Here is a 15,483-nt window from a genome sequence, read left to right on the forward strand (position 1 = left end):
TCTGGGGAAAAGTTATGAGCGAATGGATTGTGCCAATTTAACTGAAAAATGGCTTAGCCATTTATTACATGTGACCTGACGTCAGCTCATCAATCTTGGCACTAGAGGCGCTGATTTCGTTCCTTACATTGCCTCTAGAACTAGGTGGTTGCCACCATCTTGAAAAGCAGTACCGCGGATGTAGATCAGGAAAAATCTTTCTTACTGCTGTGAGGCTATCGCATCACCACAAAGCCCGCAATGACCTACGCTGTATTTGTAGTTCTTCGTACAATCATACTAAAATCCATTAGTATGTGTCAAATTTTATCTGTATAGATCATATTTTGTTACTTATTAATAAAATAACACGTTTTATGAGAGACAGTAGCAATAATTCGACCTGAATAAGATTTACAGTATGAACTGGCGACACAGTTTATGACGTAGGATTGTCAAACCCTGAATCTCAGGATGCTGATATCCAAGATGGCGGCAATCGATCAATTCCAGTGTCTGAAATTATTTAATTGCGGCGCTGGGGCGAGTTTGGTCAGCTCATGAACATAAATCAATAGTGTAAATCAATTTTCTCGATTCATGAAAATGGGGGTAGGTATGCGGTCTTAGGACCCAATGTTTACCTGTCAGATAGCATAATTTTGATATTAGATGTTAGGTTAGTCTCATGCGGGTCGTTATACTTCTGTGTCGCCGGTCCCAAAATTGACCACCTGCCGAAATCTTGTGTAAAATTAAAATAGGCCTAGGGTAGGGCCTTAATGTCAATATGCATTGGATATGTACTGTTTTGAGTGTATGTGTATATACTCCATGTACTCATAGTAATATACTGGTACTTCCATACTGATGCCTGACGTATCGGCCCATATTGTTGGAAGGCCCTGGTTGCAACAAAAGAGGATAGGGCTATTAAAGTCACTGACTTACTGGGCCCCCATTCGTCTTCGAGCTTTATGAATTATGTCACAATTCGATTTTGAGTGCCGAAGTTTTTTTTTCCGGTCGAGTAGGCTAAGTGTGGAACGATTGGGGAAGGTTCTTGATTAATATACAGGGAATATGACTCTCATTCATTGGCCATGATTCCTCGCTTGTTGTCTGTTGCGCTAGTATTTATCAATTGTACCTGTATTTACGTATCGCCCAGCATTATGATGATCATGATGACATAATCATAAGATTAAATTTTGTTTTTCATTGAACTTGATTGAAGTGAGATTAACTGTTAACAGCTACCAGTATCATGGAGCCTTCATTACATAGTAATGTTAATATTGATAATAGTCATTGCCATTCATATTGGGAAAAGGGAAGTGACCAATACATTGTAATTGGTTAAGGTCAAGAACTGAAGGAGACTGTAATTTAATAATTGATGCCATGCTTTTTTGCACTTGCAGACTACACAACCACCCTATCTCAACCAGACCTGTAACATCATGGGTTGAATTGACACGAAGGGCAATTCAAAATCTTTCCAGACTGTATATAATTCCTACTAAACAGTTTTGGGAGTATAGAACATGACAAGATGGATCAAAAGAAATATTTCTGTCCAAGACTTTTGGATTACGTCATCATCGTCGGGTCACGACATCCAAACCGTAATAATTCTGTCGCACAGACACCCGAGTTATTGCGTCGTTATCCTATAGAGGATCATAAAGACTTTCCGTTACCGGCAGATGTGGTGTTTTTCTGTCAACCCGAAGGATGCATCAGTGTGGGACCAAAACGTATGAGTCTACGGGAATCGACGTCATTCGTCTTCTCCTTAACAGAAAAGGACAGCGCACGAGTGCGATATGGAATATGCATGAATTTCTATCGACCATTTGAACGTAAAGCTCACACACGCAGTGGGGATGGCGAATCTTTAGATAATCAGAAATCACGATCGCCGCGGACTCGACACCACAAGGCGACTAGCCGTGTACGCAATAACACATTGACATCATTATGTATCATAAGTCATCATCCTTTCTTTTCTACCATTCGTGAGTGTTTGTTTACACTTCGGAAGCTGATCGATGCATGCAATGAGCGCTCGTGCAGCAAGAGAATTGGTGGCTCAAGAGCATTATCCAGGTGAGTGAGATTGTCGTTCAAATTATTATGTGTGAAAGACATGTATGACATGAATGATGGGGGTATGATTTCTGAGAAGGCACAACAATAATAATGAATGTCGTCGCTAAACATGTACGATCATATCACACCAGTCCTCCGCCAACTACTTTGGGGACAGAAGGGTTTTGGTGAGTAGTCCCTTTCTTTGGAACTAGCTGCCGGCCAAAATCACCCTGGTAGACAATATCCTTTCGTTCATGTGGTCGCTAAAGATGGCTGTTTAAGAGACTCTTTGAGGGGTAGGCGCTTTGATCACGCTTATACAGTGGAAAGGCTCCCTATAAAAATCGGTATACTGTATATGTCATGTATGTATGTGTGTAGACCTTCACAATTGCTGTTTTTAAATGTTGGTACATGAAACAGTTTAAATTTCTGTTTTCAGGGATACTGTATGGGGAGCCATGACATGTCACGGAACGTCAGAAAACACACCTAGTTTAGTGTTACACGAAGTGCGTGAGATTGAGACGTGGATACTGAGACTGCTGAGTGCCCCTGTCCCAGTGCCAGGCAAGACACGTGTCGAGGTGAGTTGGCCTGTCATATCAATACACCAATACACCATACTGTACACTGTGGGACGTGCAGGTGCTCTGATTGAAAAAGGACTGTTTTTAGAGTGTGCACAGTTTGGAAACTAAGGAAAAGCAGGATGACAGTTGGTACTTTTATGAATGATGTCACATTTGATTTCTGTTTCAGTTGAATGTGTTGCCTTCGGAGATCCAGCCAACGCTAGTGTTTGCCCTTCCGGACCACACGCGCTTATCCCTGGTCGACTTCCCACTTCATCTGCCCTTAGAACTTCTCGGTGTTGACACGTGTCTGAAGGTGTTGACATGCATTATCCTCGAACATAAGGTAAGAACGCTTCGTTGCTTGTTTGACTCTGAGTAGTCCCTTTTAATAAATCAAAGATTGCTGATTTTAGACCCAACTGTGCACATAATCCAACCTTTTTTACATCTTGACTCAATTTGTGCAACGAAGATGCAAACATACTTGAAATGATCTCCAAAGCTGTTGACACTGGTACTCATCGCTGGCAACTATAGTCATGAAGCATAAAAATAGGACTGCAGTGCTCAGTATGACTTGTGATGATAGTCTATAATACATTCATACCTAATAATGATTATGAATTGTCTGTGTCATCTTCCATCAGATAGTTCATTATATTGACAACAGCTGTTTGACCAGGAGTGTCCTACTGTATCCAGTACACAAGTACTGCAGATGTGACAGTACTTTCAGTAGACATAGCTCATGTCTGTTTAAAAAGATATTATGAGTACCAACTCCGAGAATCTTGGCATACCCAATCAACTTCTGTACTTGTACAGCCTGTCATGCTTGTAGTATTTATGTCCATATGCCTGTTCTCTATGCGAGTCCTAGGCAGTCTGACATAGCTGATATTTCTCTATAATGATAATCTCAGTATTCACATGATTCACAGCCTGGGGCTAGGATCTTCTAAACCTACAGCTGTCACTTGTAAATAGAACATATAATCCGGAACAAGAAATGCGTTGTGCATGTTTTATCTTGTTTACATTAACATTGGAATCATTCCAATGAACCTGAGGTTTTATGTTGAAATAAAGCGTGTGTGGAAAGGAGGAGGAAGAGGAGAAGAGAAGATATAAAATGTAGATGGTGGTCAAGTCGTGGATCTAATTTCCTGGAAAGCATTGTCATCAGATAAAAATCCCTCAGTGGGTGATTGGGCCTACTGGTGTCATCCCTTGTGATTGTTCAAAGTTTATTGAAAAAAATCACCCTAATTTGAGTCTGATGTCAGTGATGAATCAATTCTTTTTTCCCATCGCTGGCCTCTGACGTACAAAGCCTCTCTCTCCAGAATCTCTCAGGACACGCTCGAGCACTGTCGTATCCATCACCATCACCATGGCAACTTAAATTCAATTTTCGCCCATCTTTGCCAATCTCCGTCAAGCAGAATTAACTCATTATTAACACCGAATGGAGCCTTAGGATGGAAGGACTTGTTGCTTGACTGGTTTCTGACATTGGTTATGATTTCAATTCATTTCCATGGTAACTGGTTGCTGGTCATGGTTACCCTGGCTCCCTTCCACTGTGTTGGCCATTACTTTCCTGGTGCAAGATTTGAACCATCTTGCGGAATTACTGGAAAGTCATTCGTGGCCAGATACAGTATACAACTTAAACTACAATGTAGTTACCACGACTGCTGATAAAAGAGTTTCATCATTACACAAAAAACAACCTAATGGGAGAACGAGCAGGCTATTTCTAGTGCCATTTCATGAAATGTCAAGGATTCCTTGAATCTCACCTCGACTCGATGCATTCCCATTCAGCTTTACTCCTCCACTTTCCCCGTCAATGCCTGTCATGGTTTCACTTTCCTGCCAATCAATACCAAATCGTTATTGTCAGTCAATAGGTGTGTGGGCTCAACTGGATTCATTGACAAAGGCAATGTAGACGTGTACATATCCTATACCCTATACATGGTCACTTTTTTGGTGTAACTGACGGTATGATCGCCTAGAACTGTTTGAGTCTAGAATAGGAAATCTAGAGGGATGGGCTGAATCTATACTATGATGATCATTGTTGGCGCTATTTTTGTTGTTGTTGTATGATAAATGATTGACAGTAGACAGCACCTTGATTATGAAAAGCTAGAAACAGAAAATGGTGGGGTGGGAAGAAGCTTGACACTGTGGGCAATTTGGTGACATTCTCTAGTGCAATGCTTTAACAACAAGGCTAATCAGGCCAAATTCTAACCGATCAAGGCTGGTGTGGTTCACTGATCAAGAATAATCCATCACGCCTCACTCCCAACCTAATCAAAGTCAAATCAGGTCGTTCAGTACGCCATATCGTTGCGCAGAATCTTGCCACTAACGGTTACTCCCGCTAACCAGTTACCATGGCAACACATGCATAATGCGTAGTTAGAACGTTGTCTGTTCACAGCTGTTGGGAGGTATTGATCTTCTGCTCAGAATGTCGCTGTGTACATGTATTGGTGTGATGGAGTGAGGCAATTTCATTAGAATAGGCATTGGGCATAAATGTACATTTAGAACTTTATCCCCAACACGTGAAGCATCAGATATATGGAGACTGTTGTCATGGAAAAGGCCTTTGACAATTCCGAGGCATTGTTACGTTTCTTTCCTCGACTTCTAATTAAACGTCACAAGTCTATGTATTGTAAGGTGTGTTCTCACCTTTCCTTTGTAGGTGTAGCATAAAAGAAACTGGACACTTTTGACATTCAGATGTCACCTTAGCTAGTGTTGTTGACTTTATACTTGCGAGCAGCACTATTGTTGTGTCCAGAATAGAATATCTTTGTCTTCAGATGGTACGCCTGATATTGAAAAGGCTGTACCAATGTTCTTCTTTCCTTTATAAAACATGTAATAATTCTTCCATCCCAATGTGTTGTTGGTCTAAACTGTATTATCTCCAAAATAACTGAATAATTCTAGCGTGTATTTTGTTCAATACAAAATTGTTGTGCAATGAGAAGGGTGACAGTAATGTATGGATTGACATACACAGCAACTGAGCAGGCGAAGCTGTCAGACAGATATCTCTAGCATGTCAATTTAGGTCCATTTCATGATTGGCTTATCTTCTTTTACATACGTGCTCTGTGAGAGAGGGATAACGTTAGCACGCAGAAAACAACTATAAATCATATCACTTGTTACGCGACTGGATATGAGGACAACAATGACATGACCTTCATGAGCTTGTCCAGCCAATTTCTCCTCTTGTTTTCATTCTTGCATTATCTTCCCTGAATTACATGACAACACGATAACAATACAATAAATTTGTCCTGAACCGTGGCAGAACAATGGTTGTCCTAGAGACAGGGAAATTAACAGAAATACACATAATGATCATTGGAGGAATTGATAGCAGTTATGCTGTATTGAATAAGTCAGACAAACTCATGGCCAATTGTGGTCAATTACCACATTGTTGTTAACCCTCATGCTCAATCATCACTGACACTACACACTACATGAACAAATGTACACACAAGTATGTTGATGACACATGTATTAGGCTGGAGAAACACATTGTGCATCAATAATCAACAGGACACGCTCCTTTGACCAGAGTCAGAGTTCCTTGGATGGAATCATAGCCTTATGCAAGAAACTTCTAGAAAAGATCCATGTTAATATCTTGACACTGACAGGTTATAAAATAAGCCGTTTTCTCCTGTCTGGATAAATCGATCAATCTCTCATTTCATCGATTATGCATAAAGTGAATGTGAGAGCATCAAATATTGATGCCGCAGTGAAAATATTATAAATGGTCAGAGTTGTCTTGTTTGTGGTATGAAAGAGGGTCATTTATCATTCATCAAGACTTACATCAGCTTATACCTACTAACAATGAATTATGTATCAAGAGAACAATAGCCTTTGGCAGTTTTCATCATGCTCATGATGGTGCCCCTATGTTTTACATGTAACTCCAGGTGTGACATCTTCATATGTCATGCAAGAATAGCGAGTGTTTGAAGTTCCGTGATTTCATAAAACCTTGAAGGTCATGATGGGGTACCCCTCTCCTAAGGTCCCTTTTCCACAAACACGACTTGGCCTGTGTCACATCTGATTGCCTCCTAAGGTCCCTTTTCCACAGCCACGACTTGGCCTGTGTCACATCTGATTGCCTGTCAAATCAGTTCTACCTCATGGCCCAAAATCTAGAATAGGCATTTTCTCCCTGTTTTCTTTGGACGAGTCTGTCTCATTCCTCCTACTCCCTGACGTCATGAGTATTGACTGTGTGGGATACGGAGCTTTGACCTTTACACAATTATATTAAGAATTGTAGTAAATAACAGATCAATGATGGAGTGTTAATGGAAGTCACCCTCCTCTAAAGTTCAGAGGTCACCTTATGAGTAAAGGGTTATGAGGGTGGAGGCTCCTATACTGAAATTGAAAGATGACAGACTGTAATCTGTTGGGAAGAATAAGTAAGATTGGCTACTATACAGGAGACGATCAATTTGCAGCTTTTGTATTTCAAATCGCTTGATTTTTTACCTTCAGTCGAGTCTAGCAGCACAAAACATGTCCAAAGATCATTCGCTTTCATTGCAGATTGTTCTCCAGTCTCGAGATTACAACGCCCTGACGATGAGTGTGATGGCGTTTGTGTCGATGCTTTACCCCCTTGAATACATGTTTCCAGTCATCCCTCTCTTACCCACATGCATGAGCTCAGCAGAACAGGTAAGTCCTACTCTACCCTGGAAGGGGGGGAGGCGTTGCAAGAGATGAAACAGTTCTCATTATTGTGCCGTGTCACACGTACCAATTTGATAGCTGTTTGTTCGGGTGTGAAACCAAAGAAAGAGTCGATAGACCAATATTCAATTGGTGCCCAACAAAAGTTGCATGCCAAAGCCAGAGAAGTGGTGATGTCATACAACAAATTGAGTGATTTCCCAAGGCAAAGCAAATGCAGTATATAGTGTGCTTTGAAGAAGAAGTGTGTAAAGGTGATCCTTGTTGTTTTTCAGCTGCTGCTCGCACCGACACCCTATATCATTGGGGTGCCTGCATCCTTCCTCATGTACAAAAATCAATTCCGTCTCCCAAATGATGTGTGTCTAGTTGACCTTGATGCCAATAAGGTATGTGGGATGACATGTTACACGACTTCACCATACTAGACGCCAAAGAAGGGAGATGACATTGATAACATTTAAAATCACAACCAGACATGTTTGGAAAAGACATTTTACAAGAAATCTTTCACAAAAAGACATAAAACATCAAAAACCTTTTGAGTCATGGTTCTCAGTCCGAAACTCATCTCATCTCTCTTGTTTGGATGAACTGTTTGACTATTCTTTACACACACAGTTCACTTCAGTTACTATCTGCACTAACACCTGTGATGTCATTCTAGTACTTTGTAAAAGTCTTTTTTTGTCTTGTAGATATATTTGGTTGATGGTCAACTTTAAAATTCATTGTAATTCTAGCATGAATTACCGTGCTATTTGTTGTGCTTGTGTTAGTTGAATACAGTTGTCTCAATGAATAAAGTATTCACAAAGAAAAGAGTAGGAACAGTGGATGGAGTTAGTCACAATGGATGTACCTATTCTACAGATGCTTTCTGGTACAGTTGGTATAACATGTGCCTCACTAATTTCTTGCAGAACAACTGTGTTGATGATGAAAACATGGTTGAAGCGGTAATGATTATAATCCTTTTGAAAATAACTTCTTCCGTGCAGTTTTGGTGGATTGTTAATGTAGATTTAGAATACTGAATACGCTAAGATGGATGCAGTGCAATTTTGATGCGTGTTTTTGGTGTAAGGGGCGCTGACATTTGGATTGGTGATTAATTTGCCTTGATTGCACTTGAGATTTCATGTCTGTCCTGTAACCCAAAACATGTTTTTGGCCTTGCAGACATGACTGTCACTTTCTTGGTTTGAATGGGCTTCAAAATGCATGGGGTTCTCAATAACCTCTCTAATTCCACTTTTGCTTCATGTGTGGGGAGTTACACAATGCTGAATCTAATAATTTCATAAATTTCTGTGTGCTCCATTAGGAAGTAGAAACCTGTGTGCCCCTTTTCTTTGTACTATCCAGAAAATAGTTATCCACCACAAATCTTCTGTTTATGTTGCTGAATGATGTTTGGAAAATAAGCTTGTGAAATTGCCTTCAAATTCTTTCTAAACTTAAGTCTGATTTGATCAATTTTCTGGATGGCCATGTCTGTTCCCTTCCTGCAGTTTTTGCCCTTGAATGATTTGTCATGTTTGCAACAAAATCACCCAAAACGTATAAACTGGCTTTAGAAGCTCTGTTGCATGTCTGGACCTCGATTTCTTTGTTTCTTTTGATTTTCTTTCATTTGCATTGGGTTGTGATTATAAAGGGTTGATGCTGAGTACCTGACTATGTTTTAGGTCTAGTTCTGCCTCTGCTCATTGCTCCTGACCCCCTTCGAACATACACGGTTTAGTTGTTCCCCTATCTCCCAATCACCTGCAACCAAAACCACCTCGAGTGATATATTCCTTTAGCATCAGTCCTTCAGGGACATCAGTCCTTCAAGGACATCAGTCCTTCAGGGACATCAGTCCTTCAGGGACAAGGAAGTGGCCTTGCTGTGCCACCTGGGGTTGGTTTGATGATGACCAAATCTTCTATCCTTGAGTGCATAGAGCACTTCCATACAGGTCTTAGTAATCATGAATGGACCTGTTGGGAGTTGGAATTGCTAGTATTCTGGAATGCATGATGCAGATTATAGGTATGTTGCTGATCATTTTCTATGTTAGGCTTTGATAACAGACGGTATCAAAATGCTAAATTAAAGGTGTGCCACAGTTGCTATTTCGTGACATAATGGAATAAGACCACCACAAGCATTTCCAGGTTTCCTGTATTTGTTCTCCTTGTTCTCCAGATAACAGTGCCTTCAGGAGCTGATGAGCTGCCTCCCCTACCAGAACCAGAGGGCACAGTCCTCAAGAACCATCTCAGACAGGTAGGTTGGTGTGGAATTGCTTGGGCTGGGCACTGCCAAGTAATAAAATGGGGGGTCAACTGGTAAGTCATAGCCATCGCAGTTCTTGGGGATTATAGCTTTAACCTCCCCAGTCAGTCTCTATTGTCATGTGCATTACATTGATGTGCAGCCCCTCGAATTCACCAAAGTCCACTGATCAATAGTCCCTTATTGGTATTTCTGATATGTTTTCAGGCCTTAGCCAGCATGAGCATGAGTCCTCAGCCAATCAAGAACTTGGATGCAGTCGCCCAGAACCCAGACATGTGGAAGCGGCGTGACAGTTTCTCCTCCCATACGGGGTTCAACCCTCTCATCTATGGTAATGATGTGGATTCAGTTGACGTGGCAACCAGGGTTGCTATGGTGAGTGCTATTTCTTGCTCTCAGTGTTGGTTTTGTTGTAACAATAGTTTTACTGCACAACCTGAACAGAATATCCTCCCAAGGACACAGAGAAACTCTACTTACACTCAAACCCACTCCCAGCCGGCATCTTATCACCGCTAATACCCAATAGAGGTAATCTTAAAACGCCTCTGCTGTAATGAGCAATCGATATGTCCCTCCTCAAGACTCCAATATCCATGATAGCACCCCAGGTGTTTGCCATGTTACCACTATCGGATTTCACCGCTGAAGAAAGGGATAATTCCCAATTGTCGATAGCTACATGTAAGTTCATTCGACAAAACAGGTCTGTCTCCCAATATAGATCTCCATTTCTCATCCTGGCCGAGTGGATGCTAGATTTGATTGGTCTGTGGCCTAAATACTGTAGATGCCTATTTCGTGACTAGTCCAATGTCATTTGACCACTAGACCAGCTATTGCCTTGGCATTTAAACACTCGGCTAGTAGACTCAACTGGAGTAATCCTGTACCCCTTCTAAGTGAGGTTGTCAGAGAGCCCTTCAGAATGTCAGGATGAGGGCATATTAATAAGATGATGTTTAATCTCCGGCCATCATATCAATCGACCCAGGAGCAAATCTAAGGCCTCCAGACCAGCCGTTTACTCCACTCAGATAGTGGACTTGAGTCGTATCTCGTACCCTTTGAGGAAGTTGATCTAAATTACCACAGCCAGGCCATGACATGTTGACAAAAGACTACAGCTAGAATGTGGAATAATCATTCTCGCTAAGCTTAGTAAACAACGCAGTGCTAATGAAATATGGATTCCGGTTACTCCTCCAGTTTGGATTCGTCGAGTAAATGGTTTTTGCCATGTGATGGACGAGAGGTTTTCTTCTTGTGCATGTTGTGGTTGAATAGGTTTGAGGCATTCTTGAGAAATCAATGTGTGTTTGGTGAATGATGTTTTGTCCAGCAAGAACACCTTTGGCCGTGGCTTGCTTTTGGCTAAGATGGTTTGTAAACCAGATGGAGAAGTCCAATCTTGATGAGATGTGGCCTCAGTCTCACAAGGTCTAAATGCTGTTGGCTTGTCTGGATCCTTTACACACAATCTTAATAATAGAATAACGGCGTCACTATATTGACCATTCCTAGATACCAGTTCCCAACGACCTGATATATTCATGACTTTGCCATATAGTGTACGGTGGATATGAACCGAGTGTTGGCGTAACTGTCAGTAACCACCATCGTTCTCAATGATCAATGACTGTTTTCATGATAAGAGGTGCTACTCCGAGCTCATTAATATTCGAGTAGTGCTATCAGACTCTGAGATACAACAGAACAGGAAGGGTGGCTCTTGGATCAACAGAGTTCGTGGAACTCATTATTGTGAACATCTTCTTCAGACTCCAAAGGCTGGATGGAGGTCATATCTTCAAACTGCATATTTAAATGTGGCCTTCAGTTCACTATAAATGCAGGAGGTAGGAAGTCAGACATGGCGCTGTTTATTTCTACCAGCACAAGTACCTTGGGGAAAATGAATGACTTCAACTCTTGTGAACTGAACATGCTGTACAAGCTCCATATGGACATTGGTGGAAGCAGTCAGCAAATGTTACAATTTGGTATTGACTCTCGGGAATCAGTATTCAGTCTACGCAATCGTGATGATTGCTTGAACACTCCCCTGTTAATAGCATCAGTCATGTCAGTAGTAGCCACAGAGATAATAGCCCACTTACCAACGTCACAGTCACAATGTCTGCAGCTAAACTATCAGAACATATCCATTTGGAGCCAGTCTTCTCACTTCATATTCTAGTAACTAAGAGCTCTTCAAAAGAGATGATGTACGACCCAGTTACAGCGTCATACATTACTCTGGCTTCTGACTCAGCTGCGATCTGGAGATAGCACTTGAATGGTCTACCCAGTAAATAGAATACGGTACAAATCTTTGAAAATGTCAGGTCCATTGATACCAGAAAAGTCTTGTAAACAGCATGCTGATCTTAAAGGTAATAGATCAAAGACCTGTCAGTTAAACCACGGCCCATCCTGAGGTAGTGACACCTACCGGAAATTGATATTTCGTGAACGTCTTGTTGTCAGAGACTTTGTTGTTCGTGTGACTGTGAGCTGTCTGTTGAGCCCTTGATGTGATAGAGAATCATTGGAAGGGCTTGTGGGGCATTGGTTCACAATCATGCCAGGCACTTATGCGGGTCAGAATGAATGGTTGGCCTGGTTTGTATCCCTGGATGAAATGTTTTAGTCTTTTTTCTGCAAGATGATCTATGAATCTTGCCAGTACATCAAAGGCTTCCTCTGTTGAACAAATACAAGTAAATGCTTGCCTCGGCGGGACATGTATTGTTCATCAGTGAGACACTTGTATCCCATTTCTTGAGTTGCAAGTATCATAAATCATATTGGTTTGACTTCAGAAAACGACCTCTGCCGATATGACATGAACATGTTACCATGGCAACCTCCATTTCCTTGTGAAGGATAAGGGCAATGTTCTCAATGGTGTTTTCCTCTGGAAACGTGAGATAGGAAATATGCGATTTTCGGTTACTTGAAATGAATGAAACTTCACATGTAGGAGGTTAACCACTGAAACTCGAACGACTGTCCACTTTTTCAAGGAGAAACCTCTGAATTCCAACATTTTTGATGTGGTCTCATTCTTTCAGGTGCGATTTTTCAACTCGCCGAATATCCTTGGTAACTTCTGTGAGCATACGCGGACGTTGCGGCTGTATCCCAGACCTGTTGTAGCATTCCAGTTCTTTAGCTTCATGAAGTCTCGGCCAGTCAAAACACTGTTCACGGCGAGGTTAGCAAGAACTCAGGTAAGACAATCAGCAAGTATAACTGCTCTTGTGAGTGATGGAGGCTGCTCCAAGACTAGTGCATTGGACCATGTGCTGAAGCCAACAATGCAATTCACAGCCATCAGATCTTTGGTTGTCATGTGACAAAGATGATTCTTATGTGTTTTTTCATCATTTCAGGCCGTAGAATACTTTGCAGAGTATGTTCTCTGCCCCTACAACGTGGTGTTCCTGCGGGTTCACACCGGGGTGTTTGACCCGGCGCTCATCGGAGACAAGCCGAGATGGTATAGCAATGGCTTACAGAAGATCGAGTTCAACGTGTATGATGCTGAGAACTCATCGCTGGGAGCCGCACTGACCAGCAGCATGCAGGCACCTAACAGTGATGAGTACCCTACGGGTAAGTTAGTCACACTCAGATGCTACTGGGCTTCCTGGTGTCCATCATCTTCCTGATTTCCCTTTACTCATATACCTCAGGTACTATTATACACAGAGCAGATTGTTTCCTCTGTATGATTCTTTTTCTTGCTGCAATATTTCGTACTTCCTCCATTGCAGATGAGAGCGGTAGTGATAGTGATGGTGCTGAAAGTACGAGTTCTTCCTATTCTAGTCTGAGTGACTTCGTGACGGACATCATGAACAGTGATATCAACGGAGATACACCAGGTACGGGCTATCAACATTTTATATCGCACTCAGGACAATTCTGAGAACATTCTGTATGTTTTATGATGTACCCAATGATTTAATACCATGATAGAATGATAGACTTATCTTTCAGCAATTTACCCAGAGGACCAGGTGCTCTCCGTGGACCAGACGACATTGTTTACACCTCCCAGCAAGCTCCAGGTGCCAGATACCCCCGTCACAAACAGTGACTCAGCATTCTCACTGCCAGAGAGTGACCTGAGCTCTGATGAGTCATCTAGTCCTTCATATACCAAGGGGGATGCTGATCCTGATCCTGACATGGATGATAAGGTGGGTGACAAAGTTATGAAGAATGAAGGGAAGATTTCTATATCTCGGTTGGACCCATGTCATGAGAAACAAGCAGTTTTATGATTCCTCTGTCATCAACGTAAACGTTTCTCTTTCAGGATGCTCTGCACTTCCGGTACGATTCTGGTAGTGAGGTGATGCCACTGGATGCTGAGGGCAACCCATTGAGAGAGCCTGGGGAACCAATCTCACGCCCCACTGGACCATCCACTGCACCAGTACCAGTTAACAAGTAAGGGTTAAGTCTTGTTAGTTTGTGAATGCACACAAACCACCATTTGAAGCCTAAATACAACTTTATAAACACTTTGTACAAAGGTTCTACTCCTTGATGCAGAGGGTAACTCAATGAGAGAACATGTGTCACTGACCCATCGCAAATCAACAAGTGAGAATTGAATTTGTTACAAGTATAACGTGACTCAGTAGAACATGAATGGTGACATTTTCTTCCTCGCAGGCCTCCGAACCCAGCTGTGCAGCAACAGATGCCACCTCGGCAGTCAAGCACTGGCAAGGCCCCCAGGTCACCGGTGCCTCCCCCTAGGCCCCCTCTACCATCACAACAATCACTACAGAAGTACCAGTCTATGGACCGCGACAGCCCACCACTGGAGGGGGGTGGCATCAAACGAGCAGGGCAGCCAGCACCTCTTCAAGGAGTCCCGGCCAGGCCGAGCCAGTCTACGCCTAATACACCAATGCCTGGTCGACACCCCGGAGTTGTAGATACAAAGAGTGCCTCCCATCTGCAAGTGAACCATACACCATCTGCGGCATCACAACCGACCACCCCTACCAGGAAGACAGGCAACTTTAGGGTAGGTTTTCAGTCGTCTGTGTCAGTTTTGTGACTTGGTTTGTCTCGCGGGTGTTGTTCCTGTGTCGTGGAAACCCCTGTTATACATCCTAGATTCTATTGATCAGATCAAAAACTGGACCCCTCCGCATTTTGCCTCTGTCTTGATTTTAGTTGTACTGATTTGTGCAGTCATAAGTGTATTTGATTGTTTTCTCAGTAGTGGGTCTCCTTAGAAATCCATCTCTTCCCCTTAGCCTAAGCATGGATGCCAAAAAATGTCTGTGCAGGAACCAGGTCTTTGCCCTCCCAACCCAGCTGTTCCATATCTACCAACTCCTTGCCATAGCAGGCACCTCCACACTGCCCCAGATGCATGCTAAAACCTTAAACCAAGTTCATAATGTCTTGAGTTTGCAGCACCTCCTAAACAAGTTACTTCATGGTCACTTTCAAATGATCTTGGCTGAAAGTCTATCCTCTCTTTGGACTTTTATAGATTTTTTCTCAAATTTTCAGCGTTATTTCAAGTCATCCCTAAGGGTAGGAATACATTTAGTTCTGTTATATGAAATCTTTACTCTCAGGATATAAGGGGCTCTGTATTGTGTAGTTTTTAAAAGACTTTGAAAAGATTGTGAAAACAAATGGTTATAAACATGAAATCTGCTTCTTGGCTTGTTAAACCTTCTTCTTATATGTTTGTAGCCTTCCGAATGTACTTATTTGTACCACAGG

General features: G+C 42.1%; 1 protein-coding gene across 10 annotated transcripts in view; it reads left to right on the plus strand.

Moving 5' to 3' along the window:
* Positions 1-556: 556 nt before the first annotated feature.
* LOC135491950 (MAP kinase-activating death domain protein-like) overlaps positions 557-15,483 on the plus strand; it is a 41,638-nt gene continuing 26,711 nt past the window's right edge. For 8 of the 10 annotated variants that reach the window (XM_064777922.1, XM_064777924.1, XM_064777927.1 and 5 more), the window contains exons 1-15: positions 557-591; positions 1,404-2,091; positions 2,519-2,663; positions 2,839-2,997; positions 7,281-7,412; positions 7,703-7,816; positions 8,351-8,386; positions 9,622-9,702; positions 9,919-10,089; positions 12,792-12,950; positions 13,113-13,335; positions 13,497-13,607; positions 13,723-13,925; positions 14,045-14,178; positions 14,407-14,767. In XM_064777922.1, coding sequence (XP_064633992.1) covers positions 1,535-2,091; positions 2,519-2,663; positions 2,839-2,997; positions 7,281-7,412; positions 7,703-7,816; positions 8,351-8,386; positions 9,622-9,702; positions 9,919-10,089; positions 12,792-12,950; positions 13,113-13,335; positions 13,497-13,607; positions 13,723-13,925; positions 14,045-14,178; positions 14,407-14,767 — 2,586 coding nt within the window. In that variant the 5' untranslated portion in view covers positions 557-591; positions 1,404-1,534. The remainder of the gene's footprint in view (positions 592-1,403; positions 2,092-2,518; positions 2,664-2,838; positions 2,998-7,280; positions 7,413-7,702; positions 7,817-8,350; positions 8,387-9,621; positions 9,703-9,918; positions 10,090-12,791; positions 12,951-13,112; positions 13,336-13,496; positions 13,608-13,722; positions 13,926-14,044; positions 14,179-14,406; positions 14,768-15,483) is intronic. The other 2 variants (XM_064777925.1, XM_064777932.1) reach the window with 1 other exon arrangement.

This window comes from Lineus longissimus, chromosome 8, assembly GCF_910592395.1.
Source record: "Lineus longissimus chromosome 8, tnLinLong1.2, whole genome shotgun sequence".
In the NCBI taxonomy this organism is placed as follows: Eukaryota; Metazoa; Nemertea; class Pilidiophora; order Heteronemertea; family Lineidae; genus Lineus; species Lineus longissimus.